A 20,984-nucleotide genomic window follows, 5' to 3' on the forward strand; every position below is an offset into this window, starting at 1 on the left:
ATTTGGATGATGTAGTTTGATACTTTTTATTTTCCTAATATTCAACGCAACGTAAGTCGCAATCTTAATTGTAAATGCTTGTACTTTGATCACGCAAGAGTTGACGATTGAGGAAAGCAAACAAGCTGTAAATAATCTAGAAATTCGTGGGATCAGTCGAGGCGTCGGAGGACCTCCCAGGGTTAAATAAGTAATCGTTCAAAATGGCGAAATGTAAATTTTCATGATACTGTCGCAAAACGTTCGTTTTAGAATATGGTATCGGTGGTATCAATGTCGATAAGAAATTCGATCACGCTTTTGGCCAATTTTATCTCGTGTTTCGCGACGATTCTTTTTCTTTAATCGAATACGACTATTCGAGCAATCCTACGTCGTACATCGGTAGCGTATTGAATGATTCATTAATTTCAATGTCTTATCTTAAGATTTTAGAAACTCTCTTCTATCGGCACAATTCAATTCAAATATTTGCTTGCCCACCGTGAGCTATATCTCCATTCTACAATTTGAGTTTCGACCTTAATTCTTCGTCCCTTATTCGTAATTCGAAGATTTTATTTAGACAAGAATTTTGCCACATCTCTATGTGGAACGACGAGCGCGGTTTTTGAGCGTTTCGCTCGAATTAATCGACGAAGTTGATACGACCGATTGGTCGGCATTTAGCCTGCGACCAATTGGCGCTCGCGTTCCATTGATTGGGTGGTGCGTACTATAATGCCGTGAAATAGCGGTGCCATTTGTGTTCAATCACGAACGTTATCGAAGATTTACCGCCATGTGTCGACTCCTTTTTAGAGCCCGTCGCTTTCTGAGCGTCACTTGGACCTTATTGTCATATTTGTCGCCTTCAATAGCGCGTCATGCAATTAACAAAAAGGTCTAAAATCATAATCACCGTTTCCGTATTAGGCGTAGAAATTAACTCTGTGCTGTTATATTCAGTTGTTTGTTATTTACAATTTTTTTTTTTTTTTTTGTAACTTTAGGTAAAAATAATCACTTTATACTTTGTTACGTTAAAGTACCAACCTTCTAAGTTCTCAACCTGATGGCCATTACCATTTATCTACGTACACAAAGTTCAGTAGCCATCAAATTTTCCTTTGCAAATTTTCCTTTGCAAATTTTCCTAATTCTTGCAAATTTTGCAAATTCTTCTAACAGATTACGTCTCTCTTATAATGTCCATCCGGTTGAGACTCGGGTTACGCGTAGAGGTTGAAGACTCGAAAGGTTGGTACCTTATTATTCTACGTTAAAATTCGGACAACCGAGGGTGTAACAAAGTTTGAAGCTTGAATTGACTTGGCGAATTTCTGACGCGAGCTTAATGCACGTAGTTTTCGAGAACGCGTACATGCTGCACTATTTAATGGGGGTGAGAATGACCTCAGCCCTCAGATACACCGGATGAGTAAGTCGGACGTTGTACGAATTTGGGCTTCGAAATAGAATGTGAACACGATGGCGAATAACAAGGCTCGAGGACCGTAACCATTATCCTTTTCGCTGTGGAATTTTAATCATTGATTGGTAGGAAAAGCCTCTGTACAAAATTAATTTCTCGATCGATATTTTAGTAATTGCTCTTATAAATACGTACCCTTCTTAACCCTTTATTTACTGGTGGGACTTACAATTTTCTCATGGTGCTGTATTAATTACACGCTTTGAAACCTATTGTGACTCTCAAGTCAACTTCCATGAAGTTCGTTTTTAATTATTAAGCCAGCACAAGCTTTTTTTTTTCTTTTGGAAGCTTGTTAGAGACAACTATATAAGATAAATATAAGACCAAAATGGTCGCCTGGAGTTTGAAAAACTTTTGAGAAATTCAGTAAATAAAGAGTTAAAAGAAAATCCATAGATTAAGAAAGTTCAGATAGGGAAAGAGACGTTAGATGGCTTACAACACACACACACACACATTGTACGTATACCCAGTTTTTGCAAACTATCAATGTATACACAATTACCGAGATTGGAAGTTTGTTAACACATTGGAGCCCGTTGATACTTGCTGAGAAATCTTCCATGCACTGATTCATGTTGCTGAACGGGGGCCGACAGATTACGGTTGATCTTCAATAATAATTCATCTTTTAGTTCTGAAAATTACGAAGCTTGAAACGTAATAAATTTTACGGGAGTAAATACGATGCAAGGATGTGTGTCTATAATCAAACACATACATACAGTACATATATCAAGCGAACGATTATTCAGTGAACTCTTTGCGCAAACAATTTACATCTAAAACACCTGGTCGGAGCAAAGTCTTCCAAAATGAAACGATATTTATATAAACGTGACTTTTATTTTAAGTTATGAATTACTGATGCGCGAGAAGTGCTTCCGGTTTCTTGATATAATGGTAACATCAAGCAACGAGCTTACTGGTCGGGAAATAGTAGCGTTTATCGAAATGTGGGATTCCATTGTGCAAGGTGTGCCTTGTTGACTTCCACGTCACGCAGACCGAGCATTTCAAAACTTTGATTTGGCAACGTTAGCGTGTTATGTAACGCGTTAACATTCGTGCAAATCAGGTAGGGATTCAACGAAGGAACTTTTTCCTAACGTTACGAGAACGCGTTTAACTCTTTTTCTGCACGGAGGCATCAAATACGTGCTCAGATTATATTGACTTCGAAAATGAGATCTCAGAATTGAGATTTGAGACTCGGGTCACCTTTGCCTCAACGACAATCATTTTATTGGCACTTCGAGTTCCAACGATATTAAACCTAAAGAAAACCTAGAAAACCTAGAAAACCTAGAAAACCTAGAAAATCTAGAAAACCTAGAAAATCTAGAAAACCTAGAAAACCTAGAAAGCCTAGAAAACCTAGTCTCACCTGAGAGTCACCTCTCGAGTGCAAAGGGTTAATATAAATTTTTCGCTGATTATTTTCGAGGCCGTACGCCCGTCATCGATCTCGTAATCATCGGTTACAGTAACGCGAAAAGATGCCACCCGAATTAGAAAACCTTCGATAGATGATCGTTCGTCGCGGATGACACGGCGGACATCGGATCTATGCGAGAATCGTCCCCGTGGCAGCGCGACGAAGTGGTTTTAACGTTCTGGAAGATGGCGGCCGCGCCCTATCAAGCTCAATGACCTCTCCGACAAATCGTTTACTTCGCGCGCGGCGGCGGCGTCAGCCGGATCGCCGCGACGCATCTTCGGCGCCGTGCGAACGCGCCTTTATGGCCTGATCCACGTTGCCCGCCTGACGTAAGCCCGTTCATCTCGTATTTTTTCTTTTCTTACCTTCGGTTTGCTGGAAGCATCCACAACGGTATCGCGACACCATTGTACTCCGGGGATGGGTTCTAGTTCCTATTCTGCAAGTTGGGCTCAATTTCGATACAATGATTTATCCAGGTAAACAATTCGTTGGCGAGTGTTTAGAATTTTTCAGAGATTTTCCGGAATCTTTGAAAAGGTGTTTAAGGGAGGTTTCCGGTTCGTCGAGTCAAGAAATATGTAGCATCTGCAAATTTCATTCCCCCGAAGTATTAAGCACAAAGAGTTTTAATGTATCACATTTTTTTTTTTTTTTTTTGGGTTAGCTGCAATGGATATAGATTTTTGTAATTGAAATACAGAAAAATTGCATAACTTATAAGCTGTTGTTTATAGGTATGTAAAAAAAACGCGAAGATGCTCGGCGTTGACAAATATAGCGTCAGAGATCATCTGAAACACAAAATTCAAAAAGATTCTTATTCTATACGACTGTACTTACGAACGGTACTGGGATTATTAACACGTGCAATGGATAAACGGTGCTTTTTACCGAACGATTAAAAAACTTAATTACGATAGTCGAGCATCCAAGGAAATAAATTCAAATGAAATTCGTAAATTTTTATGAATTTACAAAAATACGTACCACGAGTAATTTTTAAATAATCTAAATAATATTTAATCCCAGCAGAAATTTACAAGAATATTTGTCTGGCAGTCAACGCGTTCGAAAATGGTTTCGCGTGATATCGAATTCGGATTCGCATCGTGCACGAAAGACGCCGAAAGTTTGGAGACCATCGATCGTACAAGAACAGAAAGCACTCGGAAAGATTCGATTTATTTTATGTTTCCCCGTGAGCGATTTATCTACCAAACAAATAAAAGTGAATTTATCGATTATCAGGCCGAGAAAATGATGGCTATAAAAGTCTTCGTCGACGAGACCTCCTAGCAAGTTATGTCTAATTCCGTGAAGGCCACATAAAGTTGCTGAAACTTTGATCGTAGAATCGTGTATCTTGTGATTTTCATGCAAGAATTTCATAAAGTAACTAGATATTATCTCGATCGATCATCCAGAGAAAAATAAAGTTTCGACGGAGTTCATTCAGAATCGAAACAGCGCGTATAACGTGGTTTTTAACGATGTCGGTGAGGCTTGGCGTGTCGTCCGTGAAACTGAAGCGGCTTTCCAAGGAATCGCGAAGGCGATTCGCGTGATCGTTACCCGATGCACGTGTCTTTTCGCTGAATAATTATCGCGCGAAGCGTGACTCCTGTCCGCAGACAGCGCGAGGGACATTTTATCGCGCGACAAACACTTTTCTCTGTAATTCGAGACAAAAGGTGGTGGAAAATTATGGCGAGTGTACAGTGTACAGTGAGAAAGTGAAACAATGACTTCGATGAAATATAATTGGGTCGATTCATGAATAACTTCCGTCGTAGGTAACAAATGACGATGCTTTCGAGGAAACCTCCGCAAATAACAATTCTTAATTTGTCTATTAAACGGGAACGAGTGATATCAATCTATGAGGATTAAGTGATTAATTGAGATCTCTTACGTAATAATATATTTAGAAATATGTATGGCAACAAACGGAAGTTGTTTACGAATGAACGCAATAATTGGTGAATCAATAGTAGCGTACGTATTCGAATAAGATAATATTTTATATGGTTGCTAGAATAAAAAGACGAGTTACGTAATGAAAGAGGAGAATACGTTTATAAGACGTAGTAAACTGAACGGATCAAAAGTGAACTCGAATACATAGTAAATAATCTAATAATATTTAACTAATACGTTGCAATAAACAGACTTCACTTTTGCGGTCGTGTACAACGACACTCGCCTGCAATTACAATGGGTTTAAGGCTTGTATTATCCAAAGATGATACGGAACGTAACCAATTAAAGCACCGAGAAAACTTTAATGTGGTATTAATCGTACTTCGCATGTTAACGTGCTAATAGGTGCACCGATTATGCCTCTAAGGAGATTTCAAGACATTAGCGTATGAATGTTTCGGTATTTTCTGCACTAAACATTGCACCTGGAATTTTGCTAATTTCAAAGGAGTCACAGCATCGATCGATTCAAGCCTCTCAAATTTTCATTAGAATAAAACTCCATCGCGGTCGGCAAGCGTTAAACCTTGCCTAGAAGGCGACCGAGATTTCTTGGATTTCCTAGAAGCTCTCGTGACAATTGACCGTATCTCGCGAACAAAAGCTGCCCACTTTCCGGAGGCAATCGACACGCTGGCTATTTCATATGATAATCTCAGGAAACGTCTGCTACGGACTCGTTCCGATAGACGTCTTGAAATTAAATTCGATACCCTGGACACGTCTCGATATAATGAAAAAGTGGCCTCAAACCCAATCAAAATATAATTAAAATTCCTGAAATCGGAATAATTAATCGTTGATCTACAATTAGAATATCTACACGCATATACGTATAGAACTTATCGTAAGAATACACGTAAAATTTATAACAAACGAAACACGAAAGTGGAGATAAATTTCTATTTATTCGAGATATTTGAGCACGTAAAAAGTGTGTGTTTGATAATATCAAATGGTCGCATGATCCTCTTTAAGATCAATAATACTCCTGCGATCAATTGTACGGAAAAAGTATTTACGCTGCGTAATTACATCGAATAATTCAAGCAGAGCACCAAAAGTACAACACAGGCAACGGTAACTTACACTGCAATATTATTAAATAATATATTCTTGTTAAATCGTAAGGTACAGGTGTACCACTATAATAATAATTGAACTCACGTTAAATTTCACGCGAACAGAATTCACCGTTTCATCGCGTTACACGACCGACGGTAATTGTCTACCAACAAAAATAATTCTCGCCCGCAGAAAACACAAAGTGTCGCAAACAAGCAAAATAAGCCATCGATTCCATCGGGGCGGGTGTCTTTCCTTTTCAACCGCGAACTTTTCTGCCTTTCAGAGGCGCATTCCACTTTCCAAACGGGGGCGTGGAACACGCGAATAAAAATAAAATACTCCGTGTACCACCGCGTTGAAATCGTCGATTCGTTCGCCGCGATAAAACGCGCATTCGGAAAAAGTCGACGGTTGCCCTCAGCTCGCCTAAATGTCGTCGTAGTTGTTCACCTGTCTCATAAACGGATCCCATGATGCGTTCACGTGCAAATTTCTAGAAATTACGTGCACTCGCGCAAAGTAAAATATTAATTTTGTCTTATTTTATTTTATTCATTCGCATGCAATGCAAGATATTCATTCCGTATTACTCGTGATTTTGGTACATAAAAATATTAACCTTCCAAGTCTCAACCCGATGGCCGTTGCTATGTATGAACTTTAGTAGCCATCAAATTTTCATTTATTATTACGATTACTGTCATTTTCAAACACACTTGTAACCCGTTAGAATAATAACAAAATTCCATACGTACATAAATAAAATTCCATACGTACATAAATAAAATTCCATGTACGTACATGTGTCGGTGATTTAGTATCTAATAAGAGAATTACGATTAAATGTATCTTCTCCAGTTAAAATGATAAATGATCGAATATAAAGGCACAGAATTAATATCTACACTCACACAAGATAAAATATTCATTTTATTATATCGATCTTCAAACTATTTGTCTTCGTCGATTTTGTACGAGTATTGCGTGTTATAAATTTGCATTATAAACGTGTGCGATCCACGATCTATTTATGAGACGGCCAGTTACGTTTTGCTGATTGGAAAAATCGGTTCGGTCGCGTCGGTGACAATAGAAAACGCCTGTCGATCACGATCGAAGTAGATCGGTTAAGTCGCTGGTTCGAGCCGCGTATGAATCCGAGATTGCGTGATATCACTTACAATTTGCTATGCTCGTTTCTGCATTCCACTGACGTCATTGGTGGCGCATCCCCTTCCCGCGAGGAACAGCCACTGAAAGATACGCATCTGCACGCAGTCTCGATTGCTTCGAGATGTTAACGTTCGTTCGAGATATCGTCCATCCTAGTCGATGAACAAGTAAAAGAAGATGAGGAAACTACCCTTGTTTGTTTTGTACAGCTACATCGATCACCACCATTATTTCTTAATACACATGTAATTATTATATTTAAAGAATTTATAGGCTGGACAAACGAAGGATTTCTTAGAAAGAGCTTTAGGATCTTCTTTGTTAATAACAAAATGGCTCTGTTGGAGTAATTGTCGCGGGCATATTATTAAAAAATACGTTACGTAAATTGTATAAAATATATCGCGTACAAAGAAACATTATTCTAAAGCACTTTTCGGTAAAAAATTTGATAAATAAGCAAAGAATGATTTCTTACACGTAAGATGAAACAAAATTTTGGAAAGTTCTCGATACAAGCAAAGCCTTCGAACGTTGAGAAGAGTTAACGGCCGTACAAATATCCTCGATAGTTCACCGAGAATATCTCTCTGTCAACCATTTCCATGGCAGAAACAAATAGCAAGCGGGTTATAGTATTTTATTTCTCAGTAAACAAAGAAGCAAACGTCCACCGGCTTCTATTCTCTCGTAAACAAACGAAACAACTGTTAGATTGTACGAATCACGCGAAGCCGTTTCGTCCGCCTTTTATCTTGTTATGTTTCTCGCAACTGGGGAATTAGAAGTCACCTCGCGGTTAATAGTACCTTCTCCCGATCGAGATGAACAATCCGCGTTTCGAGGAAACGGCAGAAAGTGGATTAATCGCCAGAAATTCCTACGGTTGCGAGCGGCGAACAAGAAGAAGGCCGACGGCACTGAGGGCCCCATTTTCCTGCGAGCCAATTCGAGATATCGAGAGCGAGAGGCCGAGTAGATAGCCACGCTCAACGATTAAAAGTGTGTTAACCCTGCGGATAAACGTATTTTTACCATAAACGTTAGACGATGTAGTTTCCAATCGTCGAAACACAAAATTTCAGTCTTGTACAGAAATATACAGGGTGTCCGAAAAGTCGGGGAGGAGCCGGAAATGGGGGGTAGCTGAGACGATTCCGAACAACAATTTCCTTTGCGAAAATGTCGGATGGGGCTTCGTTAAGGAGATATTAAGAGAAAATGTAGTCTCCAATCGTCGAAACACAAAATTTCAGTCTTGTAGAAAAAATATACAGGGTGTCCGAAAAGTCGGGGAGGAGCCGGAAATGGGGGGTAGCTGAGACGATTCCGAACAACAATTTCCTTTGCGAAAATGTCGGATGGGGCTTCGTTAAGGAGATATTAAGAGAAAACCCCGACCAATCAGAGCGCGCGTAGACCGTTGGAGCGGCCGCGGTAGCGAAGGCTATGCGCTAGGCGGCAGCGCTTGTACGCGAACAAGTGACTCGACGTGCATCGAAGCATCGACCTAGCGCGTAGCCTTCGCTACCGCGGCCGCTCCAACGGTCTACGCGCGCTCTGATTGGTCGGGGTTTTCTCTTAATATCTCCTTAACGAAGCCCCATTCGACATTTTTGCAAAGGAAATTGTTGTTCGGAATCGTCTCAGCTACCCCCCATTTCCGGCTCCTCCCCGACTTTTCGGACACCCTGTATACTGGCTCTGGCTATCCCTGGAATTAGGACCTCTTACAATTTTTAATGTTTTTCGTGTTTTTAGTCAAGTTGAAAGGTGCGAACGAACTAATGCTCTCTTCGAGAATAGATACCGAACCCTATTCAATTCTGGTTTTGAGAACGATTAGAAACGTCTTCATTTAGATTTATCTTGCTGGCGGAGCTTAATACAACAACGCCAGGGTATCCAACTACGTATCAGTCTATTTCTCATCGAAAGCGAGCCTTTGCATTGTCTGACCCTCTAATCGAACACCTAACCCTCTCTTTGTTATTCAACTTCAGTTTTAATCGTTAAAGAACAACTCCACTCGGCTCTTTTTCACCGATGACGCTTAATACAACAACACCAAGGGCGTTTAATCCTTATATCACTCTGACAGAGAACGCGTTAAAGGGAAGTCGCGACGGGAATCGATCCGATGTTTCGTAAGCGTCGCCAGCGTCGCACGAATCGTCGGTTTGCCTTTGAAGCGACGATTCTCGAGAAGGCGACGCAGATCCGCGACATGACACGGCCATACATCCTCGCACGGTACGTAGGAAGACAGGAAAGGTCACGGCTCTGACCCATTTCGACGTTTTATCGGCCTACCGCGCGAGTAAAGTTCGCCTCGCGGTCCGCGATTGGCCCAGGCTTCGAAGAAACATGATTACGTACGCGACTTCCGTTTTCTCGCGTTGTTTTTCCAACGATCCACGGATTTCACGCCGTGCCCGCTTGTTTTCTTCGCCGCGCTATCGAAATCCGAGAGACCGAATAAAACTGTTCACGGAGAACGGGCCCAATTGACAATCACCGACTTCTATCACGCTTGCATTCAACAAGATCGAATAAAAATAAATATATTTTATTTTTAATAAATATATTTTATTTTTATTCGTTGATGTTCTTGTACAGGGAGAGGTAGTCGTTCGTTTCTTGTCGTTATGTGGACAAAGAAGTTAGAGAAATTTGGTAGGTATGTTCGGTAGACCGAGCAATTTTTAAATTATATAAACTTGAACTTGAAGTTGAGGAAATATCGTAGAAGTCTGTCTTTCTGTATTTTAGATTATTTATTTTTGATGTTCACTGTATTGATATTTGTCGAGCCTGGCAGTTCTCTAGCGGTTCTTAGAAAAATTGCTGCGAAGAAGACCTTTGCCTATTTAAGTTGAGCATCCCTAGAAACTAATGGGAACAATTGTTGAACGTGAAAATAGATTAACAACCGTAAGGTCTGAACACGTGATCGACGTGCCAAACACCTGATTGATTGTGAAAGCAAGCTATTTTCATATTCAACGTTCCTTCCTATCTTTTCTCCTATTCTTGAGATGTTTAAACAAACATCGGAACAACATGGAACATTGTCTACCATTTGGTGGATAATTTTCACCCCTGAGACGTAAGTATGGCATTGAACGTTGGTATCTTGTTAGACTTGTTGAGCTGTACAGATATCCCTGGCAAGGAACGTGTGAACGTGATCGAACGATCCTCTCCTGCATGACACTCCGAACATCGACGAGAATGAGTCACAACGAAATTTTATACCGGCCGGCGATTTGCCAAACAACGAATCGACGCTTTGTTAGCGACTTTGTCCTCGGTCAGACATTACTTCCGTTCGATTTTGCGCAACTGTTCGACCGCAAGTATGAGATAAGTTCTGATTCGAACAATAGGTGAGGAATTCGAACAGAACATACCGATTTATTAGCTAGTTTCATTTGAGTAAAGAGTTGCGAGGATCTCCAGACTCGTTGATATTCTTTTGTATTTATATCGCCATAGCTTAGTGAAAAAAATATAAAAATATTTAAGCTGTTGCTAGATGACTATGTATTTATGCTAGCGTTACGTATATGTATAGGGGAAGAGGGCGGAGGGTTAAAGGGAAAATTTTGTAACACACAGACGCGTGGATAAATTTATTCTTATTTAACGAATAATAGATTTTAGATTGCGCGCCTTTGATTCATATTGAAAATTTGATTTAGACAACAGTTTTATACTCGATCGTCGATGTTAGTCGCCAGAGAAAATTTGTCTGTTGGAGGATGACCGTGAGACGCATTTCTGGCTCTCTAGGAGTCGTATCGTTTGTATCGATTGCTCGTTAGCACGGTGTGAGTTCGTATCACCGTGGCCACGGTGTTTCAGTCGCAGCCCGCATCGAGGAAAATTTAAGTAATTTATAGCGAATCTTGTCGATCTAATAAAAGTGACTATAATTCGATAATCTTAAATCTCACCTCCATTAACGTCTCGGTCGTTCAGTTCGTGACCATCTTTAGAAATGCGAACATATAATAAATATTAAACTTTGCAGATCAATCTACGTGAAGAGTTTTCCAAACGGTGTTTCAGAATTGTTTTCAATCAAACACAAATAGTAGAACGTACATATTTGTCTTGAAAAAGGAAATCCTACATTCCCTTTTAGAAAAGCCTTCATGAGTATTACTTCGAATGGTTATACAAAATACCCATCGAAGCAATAATTTTCCACTACTATTTTTCTTGCCGTACGATAATCTTCTGCTTGCTGTAATCTTTAGAAATCGCTGTACGCGCGATCGATATTTTTCTCATCGTTTACTTCTCGAAGTAGGCCTCGCGTACTTCCCCGTTGTATATTTACGAACGTCCACCGACCGACGTTTAGACTGTGCAGTGGCTCTATCTTCAATTAGGCTCCTTCGCGAAGATATTCGAGCCTCGAGCCTTACATCTACCGTATCTTTGATCGTGCTACGCATCGTGGTTCGATAACTTTCAAATGTTAAACGGCGACGAAGAACATCGCCTAATTACGAATCATTCATTTTCAGAACACAGTCTTGGTAAATAGACGGAAGAGGAACAAAATACAAAAAAAAAAAAAAAAAAAAACAAAAAAATTGAAATAAAAGTAGCAAAGTAGAAGTAATTAAGACGTACACCTCGTCCCGTGAAAAGGCTAAAATTATAAGAATGTTATTAATCCTATTCGTTCGACACGCACGAAAAAGATTTCGTGCACACCAATACACAAAAAACATAAAAGCGACGAACCCGTAATCCTTTCGACCTTGGCGGAACACACGTGTCCCAGTGAACACAACTGATTGTCTTTGGCCAAATTACGATTGAGACTCGCAGCAACATACAGAAAAATAAAAAAAAAAAAATGAACATCTATCGAGCGTCGGTAAAATCGTCCCTTCTTATCCGAATACGATTTTTAATCGACAGCCAACCCTGGTTCAACACGATTAATCTCCGAAAGAGAAACGAAATATCGTTTAAACAGAAACCAGCCCGGTCGAAAGGGTTAACCGAGAACAAATTTCGCACCTCCAAAACGCGAGCGTGTCCGCGGGAGATGCACGCGCAGCCACGGTGGGCTGTTATCGCCGCGCGAACAACTGATAGAGGAAGGGAGAGGAAGGGAGAGGAAGGGAGAGAGGGGCAAAAAAAAGGCGACAAATAACGTTGCACGTGCGGCTCGTGTTTCAGGTTGCAGCGAGGACGAGGCAGCAGGTGTCGTGAAAGTGGAGGTGGGCGTAGATTGCGCGGCCTGGTCGCCAACCACAGGAAGTGCCGCTGGAGGTGGTAGCGGGCCAGGTAGCGAAACGAGTGGTGGCGGCGGCGGTGGTGGTGGTGGTGGTGGTGGTGGTGGTGGAGGAGGAGGTGGTGGAGGAGGAGGAGGTGGTGGTGGTGGAACAGGAGGGGTTGGTGGCCGCAGTGGCGTCGGCGAGGGCGGATCGACGAAACAGGGTGGCAAGAGGTGTCCCCAGTGCGGCATCCTCTGTTGGGACGTCCACATCCTTCAGCTCCATCTCGAGGACACGCACAAGACCACCTACGCCATCGACAAGAACGATCTCAACGCTCAATTGTCCCAAGTGGTGAGTGAAACTAACGTCAAGGACGAGAGGACTCCATTGTTCCCTGTGTGTATTATCGATCATGCGCGACCGGTCTGCGGATTCTCCACCCCCGTGTTCTCGCTCCGTTCTCTCTTGATGTCGCTCTTTCGTTATTCTTTTTTTTTTTTTTCTTTCTTTCTTTACTTTTGTTTTTTAGTCTCTTGGTTCGGTCGAACGGGACTCGGGTGGGGGATGGTCTTGATACGGGATCGTATTTTCTCGTGAACTTGACTGCGTAGAGTTTCTTTAGGGGCGGGATTGGTGACGGATAAGCGTTCGGTGGTTGTTAACTCGCGTTGGTTTAGGGATTCGAGGGACGATTTTGGTCGTTTCTCGGCTGATTAAGGAACTCGTTGCTTCGATGAGAATTGTTTTGTTTACGGTTTTTTGGGGGTTCTAAGCTGTGACGACGGTCGGAGTTTTGAATGTAGCTGTTTCTTTGTTGATCGACGTATTTATATTGTAACTTCGGTTTGCGTATCGCGAAGGTTCGATTAGAGCCAGTTTTGAGAATTAATGTAAATTGTGTTCCAAAATGTGACTATTTTCCAGCGATCAGAGTAGCGAAGTAGACGCGTAAACTCTTCAAAACCCCGACTAGTCAACTCCATTTTATCCGACTTACTAAATTTGTATGAAATTATAAAAAATCAATGGATATTTTTACACGATCAGAAATGCTTCTAGTATTCAAAACACAATTGACAGTAAAATAACCATGTAAGCCTTTTAAGTCACTGTTACTGTAAGTCAAATCAATCCGGTCTCTTTTCCTGAAAAATCGAATCAAATTAAAAAAAAAAGTCGATATCAAAACTGCCGATAGCACATACTCAAGATTAGCTTTATAGACGCACTCGTTTTATAATTCGATCAGAGGTTCCGTATCCTTGTCCATACTCCTCGTATTTACTGCATTTCTATTATTCGAGACGTAAGAGAAACGTTTAAAAACAACCACAAAACTACAGCATCGCTCGCGCAAAAGACATTCGTTGTTAAATTTAATTGAAACGTTATTGGCCGGCGCAATTACACGTGATACGAAACAGTTTACTCTAATGGCGGAGCACGCGATCGTTCTTCGGTTTCACTTTGAAATTCCAGCTTCCTTTTGTTGCTTTATCTGGTTCACGGCTACGCTGAAGCAAAAACACGTGCGCGCCTCGAATAAAGTAGACCGTGCTCGCGTTTTTTCCGCGCGGAAAGTGTGCTTTTTTAGAACGTAGCGCCTGGGGAACAAAGACGTTTCATGCGCTATACACAACGAACCGCGAACGCGACCAGATTGTCGTTCCAAAAATTTCCACCTGAATTATTCGTATTAAAAAAAAAAAAAAAGTAAACTTTCACATATACCACAAGTGCCTGTTTAAACTAGAGTTATAAATAATGAAATGTAAAGTAATAAGCGAACGTTGTTGGCTACTGAACTTCGTATGTATAGACACATTTCAATGACCGTCAGGTTGAAAGTTAGATCATGTATTCATATACAGATCATATACAGATCATATACAGATTCATTGTAACGGAAATTCTAAAAAATAATGAGCGAATTGAAATGTTAGAAGAGATCGAATGTAAAGGCACAGATTTCATTTCTATACATGATATTTACGAGAAAAACGCTGGCTCGTATTTCGATAAACACCTCGTACATACTCTGCCGAGATTACCGAACTATTACTTGGCGAACACCTCGACATTAATAGTTATAAATTTTGTTGCAGTCCTGCGGGGTGTGCAGCAAGACCTTTGCTAACGTCTACCGACTCCAGAGGCACATGATCAGCCATGATGAGAGTGCCCTGCTTCGTAAGTTTAAGTGTCCCCATTGCGAGAAAGCCTTCAAGTTTAAGCATCACCTCAAGGTACTACGAGTGCACCCTTATTTTTCATTTCTTCATTCGTACATCGTTTTATTTCCGTTGTTTGGTTTCGCGGTTTTTCCACGCAGCCTGACTCGATATATAGTTGTCTTGTAACCACTTGAATGTCTTGTCTCGAATAGAATTTACGTTCCTGTTTTGTTTAAAAAAAAAAAAAAAAAAAAAACAAAAAAAAACGTACACGCCCACGTAGAATGCATCGATATACTTGCACCTCCGTGCGATGGACGTTCGAATCTCTGGTTTGATTGTTGAAATTATCGTTCGAATGTTGTTCAAAACCTCAGTTCTTGAAGGTATTTAAATATCGATGGTAATTCTGGACTTTTGAAATGCACCACATAAATGAACCAGATTAAACGCTGACAGACGCGTTGTACTATCAAAGGATTTTTAAAAGACCTTTCGTAATTCGAGTTTTGTCATTCGAAGTCCATACAGCGTCTTTGTGATCAAAGGATAAAACTAAGTAAATAATTCTACGTACAAAAAATGTAGGGTTCATACTGTGATTTGATAAAATTCTGCAAGGTCCGTTCGAGTTCTTGGATACTTTCGCCGACTTTGAATAAAATTCGAAACGATTCGAGACCCAATAAGGGAAACTTGGATGATCTCGTAATATATGCTAATTAAAATAAAATAACTAAATGAAATATAGCGAATCCTATCTATAACGCAATCGTTATTAAATCATCTTTCGGCTCGAGACTTCTAATTTCAAGAAATAGAAAGAATAATCACCGAACAAGTAATACGAAATCATCCAAGTTTTTCGATCTCCATCGCTACTTAGAACCGAATGAACATTTCCAGAGACTGATATATCCGTTTCACTTTAGTTCTTAGGTATTACATTAGGCGCACATCGAGTGCAGGATGACGCAGCGCAGGATTTTGTAAAGGATTTATCTATGCTTCACTAACCGTTACTATGGGTGACATACTAATTAGCTATACTATTTTAAATGACGTAGTTCGAGTGTCTGTCCTTAAAAATGAAGCAGAAACACCATTTCAATGTGCTGTTTTGCGTCACTCTGTACTCGCATACACATATACTAGATAAATTAGTTCTTAGTCACCGTGTCAGATTTGTCGCGAGTCGAAAAAAGACTGACAACCTTCTTTCACCCTAATCCTACCAGGATGTGACTTTGCATCACATATCAAGTTTGAGTAACCGTAGAGTCTCCAAAGAAATGTACATACCTTCCATATTTGATCCATTTTATAATGTAGTAATAAATGACTAGTAAAATATTGACTAGTAAATATCCATTTTATAATGTAGTAATAAATGACTAGTAATAATGACTAGTAAAATTATGACTTAGTAAAATATTAGTACCCTGCATACATCCTCGCTACAGTTTCTCAAACTCGATATGCGATCCAACGTCCAGCCGTGTCTCGGTAGGATTAGGATGTTTATTTAATTGTTTAATTACAACACTTATTCTCTAATTTGCTCAGGAACACCTCCGCATCCATAGCGGTGAAAAGCCATTCCAATGCAACAACTGCGGGAAACGTTTCTCTCATTCGGGGTCGTACTCGAGTCACATGACGGCCAAGAAGTGCTTGATCGTGAACTTGAAGAAGCCCAGGCACACAAACGTGAGCAACGTCGAACGCGGCCCGAAGAAGGCGCAACAATCCCTGCCGCCAGGACGACGCGAGGTCGACCTGCTCGCGGCGAATAATAACACTTTCCTCCCTATTCTGCCAAAGCTTTCACCCTCGGACTATCAGGAGATACAACGAGAAGGAGCGGGTGAGAGCCGATAACGTTTACATTCGTTAGTTTTCTGCGAACGTCGAGCACGATTTTACAACGATTGATCATTTACAAGGAATTAGGATGTACATTGAACATCTGAGAAGTTTTTCATGGATTTATTAGTTACATAATGGCCACCAAAAAAAAATATCTTGACATCGCATGCAGGCCACAGTAGAATCCTGTACATTTCTTTTTCTATAGGGTTGTGTCTTCAGGGAAAACAAAAGCTAGAACTTGTATCTTGTATCGTTCAGGGTCATTTTGCCAATTAATATGACGGTTCTGAACAAGTTTACACTGTGATGATACGATAGATAGCACACATGTGGGTATAATTGGCTCAAGCGGTAGTACATTAATTGGCGAAACGGCCTTGCATGATTTACTTTTGTCTCACCTGAGGACACAAGCAACAAAGTACAGAATTTCATTAAAAAAAAATATAACAGAGCCTCAAGAGTGCTCGGAGACGTTCACCTAATAAGGAAGTCTCCTTCGCTCCTGGCTTCTTCAAGTCCTAACCAAGATTCAAGATTAGATCGACGGGTTGCTTTATCACAATTCTAATTTATAATCATTGTAGTCTAAGCAAGTTTTATTACAACGTTCTCGACCTCATGTTTTGGATCCTATTCAGCATTTGAAGGGAAATAGTATAGAGATCGTTTTTTCTATTTACACCGAAGAGTATCCAAAACCTTTGGTCGAAAACGCTCCAGCCTGCAAGGAACTGACGCCCCAGGAAACATGTTTCTGTCAGTAGATCCGCGAATCGGAGAGATCCGCAATGTAGAAAGCAACCTGGTTCCAGGTATTTACGACATGCCGACCCTTCTGCCTCAAGTGATGGGCTTCGGTAGTTACTTTCTACAAGCGTCCCTCGGCAAAATCCTGAATCAGCTACATTCCAAGAGATTGGACGAGGTAGCCGAGCAATTTGAATCTCATCGAGAGCTTACGAGCCCGTCTCGGGACTCCGAAGGAACGGAGGGCACGGAGGGCAAAGAGTCTCCAGCGCCTAGCGATCCTCAGGGTCTAGACGCGGTGCGACGGATCCTGGAAACGGTGAACACCTCAGTGACCAAGCAACTGTTAGAGGCGAGCGTACGGAAGCTATCCACTTCACCGGCCACAACGAAACGGGAGTTTGAGGAGGATTATCAAGTAAGCGGTCCAACAAACTTGGTTTATTTAAAGTAGACTGTACGATAGGTGTAAGGAAAACACACATTGGCACGGTATTCTCATCTCTAATCGCATAATGAATTATTGTTATTATCGCGCAGGATCAAGATAGCGAGATGTCTAGCGAGATGGCGCACTGTCCAGACTGGTCAGCGGCAGACCAATACGATTCCCAGAGCGAAGGTTTGGCGGCGAAGCTGGAGGACGTGAATCAGCCGACCGCGAAATCAGGCTGCAAAAGGAAAATGGAGGACAGCTCGGAAGTGGACTCCGAGGACGAGGAGGATGGCTCGCAGACGCACAACGATAACGGAAGGAGAGTGAGAGCCAGGTCGTTGATAGACGACGAGCAATTGGCTGTCCTGAAAGGGTACTACGCCATTAATCCCCGACCCAAGAAAGAAGAGATCATCATGATCGCGAATTACATCAATTTTCCCACTCGTGTCGTTCAGGTAAATTGTAGCTGGGATTGTTTGTGATTACGCATTATTATATTTATTATAAAAGGGAGTGATTCTACGTTTAAAATCCATTAATACGTATATCCGAAAATACGTATATCATTTTGTGTTATCCAGAGGAACATTAGAAATCTAAAGAAAATAGTGATATACCTAGTTTATTTCTTTATTTCTAATTAGAGATCAATGTCGTTAGGTTTGGTTCCAAAATTCCCGGGCGAGGGATCGACGAGAATCGAAGATACCAGCCTTGGTACCGTTGGCTAATCCAGTCAGTCAAACCGCCATCGAGCAACCACTTGATTTGTCGAAGAAAGAAGCGCTCACGCAGTCAACGTGCAAGGACAACGACACCGGTATCCCTGCCAAGGTCGCGTCGACGCCTCCACGCGAACAGAAGCCCGATAATCCGGAGACGGACGACCTGGAGGACTCGCCTCTTGTTATAGATGAAGAAACCACCGACTCGACGGAAGTAAAACGCGTAGTTCCTGTCGCGAGCAAAACTGTTCCAAAGGTAATGACGAGTCTTCATCTTTAGTCATCTTTAGTCGTCATCCACCGTGTCGCTCGAATAGAGGTGAAGTACGAAGATGAGCAATATTCTTGAAAAATTCTTTTTAATTTCTTCTAGTAATGTAACCTCTTTAACGAGCTCACAGAGGATGAACAAGTTTGACGGAATATTCTGGTGTTTCCAGCTCTACTTTACACATGTTTCATTGTTTCTGCAGAGTCAACCTCAAGCAAACGTGAAGAACGAAAGCGAAACCGCGAGTCAACCGGAGGTTCCACCGGCGGCAGATATTGAACAGGGTGTCTACTTCTGCGATCGGTGTGACAAGACATTCTCCAAGCACAGTTCCCTAGCTAGACACAAATACGAACATTCCGGTACGTATCAAGGTGATTTTGATCCTCTTAACTCAGTATTTCTCGAGCTATGTAATTTGGACAGCGATTAAAATGACACGATCACTCTATCGAATGATTAGTACCGTGAACATGAGTTACAGATATCGTATGAATTTCCACAGGGCAAAGGCCGTACAAATGCGTGGAGTGCCCAAGGGCGTTCAAGCACAAGCATCACCTGACCGAACACAAGCGACTACACAGCGGCGAAAAGCCCTTCCAGTGCTCCAAGTGCCTAAAGCGCTTCTCTCACTCCGGCTCCTACAGCCAGCACATGAATCATCGTTACTCTTACTGCAAGCCGTATAGAGAATAGAAGAAGTATTCCGCTAGTTGAAAACCAAGACTCGTTGGGCTTAAGTTAAGTATGTGGCACGGTCCTTTTCACTTCCACGACAGGACTCAGCATTTAAGTTCGAAGAAATATATACCTCGCGTTCTGACGCAGGAACACGATTACAGGGGATTGGGGAGGAAGGGAGGGAGGGGGGGGGGGTGAAATATAGCGATCTAGTGCAGGGGTCGTCAAACTACGAGTCACATTTTATTCGCAATTCCAGCGACTACATCCAAGATACCATACTTGAAATAATCAGTATCCTTTAGAGACGTTAGGATGCCTTTGTAAATAAAGGTAAGATAGATCTTCTACAATTCATTTTTAATGTGCTAGTCGATACAAATTGGTGTAAAATATTTTTTTTATTCCAATCTTTTGATTACAAACAAAAAATTCTGTTACTCAAAAAGCTATTCAAGTTATACGCTTGAACGAAAAACGTTATACGCCTACAAACTAATACAGTAAAATTTGCTGTCAAACGTGAAACAACGTTATTTTTTACTATTAATTTTATCGAGGAACTATGCTTCGTCTTTATAATCGATTGGTTTTCAAAGCTATTAACTACTTAACATTAACCCTCTTGGCCCTCAAAAGCCGCCATTTTGATTATTCGGACTTCCCAAAAGAAATTTGACGATCCCTGATCTAGGGGATGGTTAGACAAAGAAAGAGCGGAAGTTCGACGAATCCGCGAGGATCTGTCATTGCGTTCCACGCAGTGACAATGAGAAATTAGCCAAAGCCTAAAGTAATATATTTAGCTGGACGCACGAAGCCACGGAAACGGAACACCGGGTGGACGATGCGAAGATGGCGGCCAAGAACGCGCGTTTGAGAAGACAAAGAGCGAAAGACAAGACATCGTTCCTTCTCAAATCCGTTCTCGGCGTCGAGAAATGAAACGAAAAAAACGAAAAGAAATGAAACAAAAGAATAAAAAAAAAAATCGCGGCGACCTCAAGGTCGACGAGTATAAAACCAAACAATACGCAACAGTACCAAAAATGCATAATGCAATAATCTATTATATATTATATATAATATACATAATATTTTAGTATTTTTATTAACAAGATTATTATATATACCATGACAATAATAAGGAAACTAATTAACGTACAAATTTGTTAGCCACGTTCGCACGGGGCACGCGATATATTCATTCGCGGCGCGCAAATAGGCGAAGGGATGTATAAAAGCGATATAAACGGAGTTCGTTTGAAGAGTTTGCAATCGAATGTTCGATGAGAAACTAGCCGAAACATTTCTCTCCACACACATATATATATATATATATATATATTATATATATATATACGATGTATGGAAAAACTTGTCTAGAAAATAGCGAGACTACGTTTCGGGATATGTTTAACGAATTCGATAATAGCCAGCCTTACAGTAAAGAAAGGAGTGAACGAAGGAAAGAAAATGAAAAATACTTACCGGTTAAACGTACTTTTTCTTTTGCAGAAATCGATCGATCGAAATTCTCTTATTTCTGAATTTTTCTTTTTACTTTCGTAACGTCCAAAGAAACACAAATAGTAAGAAAAAATAATAGAGCAGAATGTAGAACTATGAGATCCCTATTTTCGTTTTACACTTATCTTTGTAGAATTTCTTTGTTTTTCTG

General features: G+C 40.9%; 1 protein-coding gene across 2 annotated transcripts in view; it reads left to right on the plus strand.

Annotated features, from left to right (window-relative positions):
- LOC128887005 (zinc finger protein 1) overlaps window positions 1-19,461 on the plus strand; it is a 27,653-nt gene extending 8,192 nt beyond the window's left edge. The window contains exons 3-10 of one of the 2 annotated variants that reach the window (XM_054142401.1): window positions 12,348-12,739; window positions 14,494-14,634; window positions 16,129-16,429; window positions 17,202-17,602; window positions 17,725-18,078; window positions 18,284-18,604; window positions 18,822-18,981; window positions 19,125-19,461. In XM_054142401.1, the coding sequence (XP_053998376.1) occupies window positions 12,348-12,739; window positions 14,494-14,634; window positions 16,129-16,429; window positions 17,202-17,602; window positions 17,725-18,078; window positions 18,284-18,604; window positions 18,822-18,981; window positions 19,125-19,318 (2,264 nt within the window). In that variant the 3' untranslated portion in view covers window positions 19,319-19,461. The remainder of the gene's footprint in view (window positions 1-12,347; window positions 12,740-14,493; window positions 14,635-16,128; window positions 16,430-17,201; window positions 17,603-17,724; window positions 18,079-18,283; window positions 18,605-18,821; window positions 18,982-19,124) is intronic. The other variant, XM_054142402.1, reaches the window with a different exon arrangement.
- Window positions 19,462-20,984: the final 1,523 nt, after the last annotated feature.

This window comes from Hylaeus anthracinus, unplaced genomic scaffold (assembly GCF_026225885.1).
Source record: "Hylaeus anthracinus isolate JK02 unplaced genomic scaffold, UHH_iyHylAnth1.0_haploid 11985, whole genome shotgun sequence".
Lineage (NCBI taxonomy): Eukaryota > Metazoa > Arthropoda > Insecta > Hymenoptera > Colletidae > Hylaeus > Hylaeus anthracinus.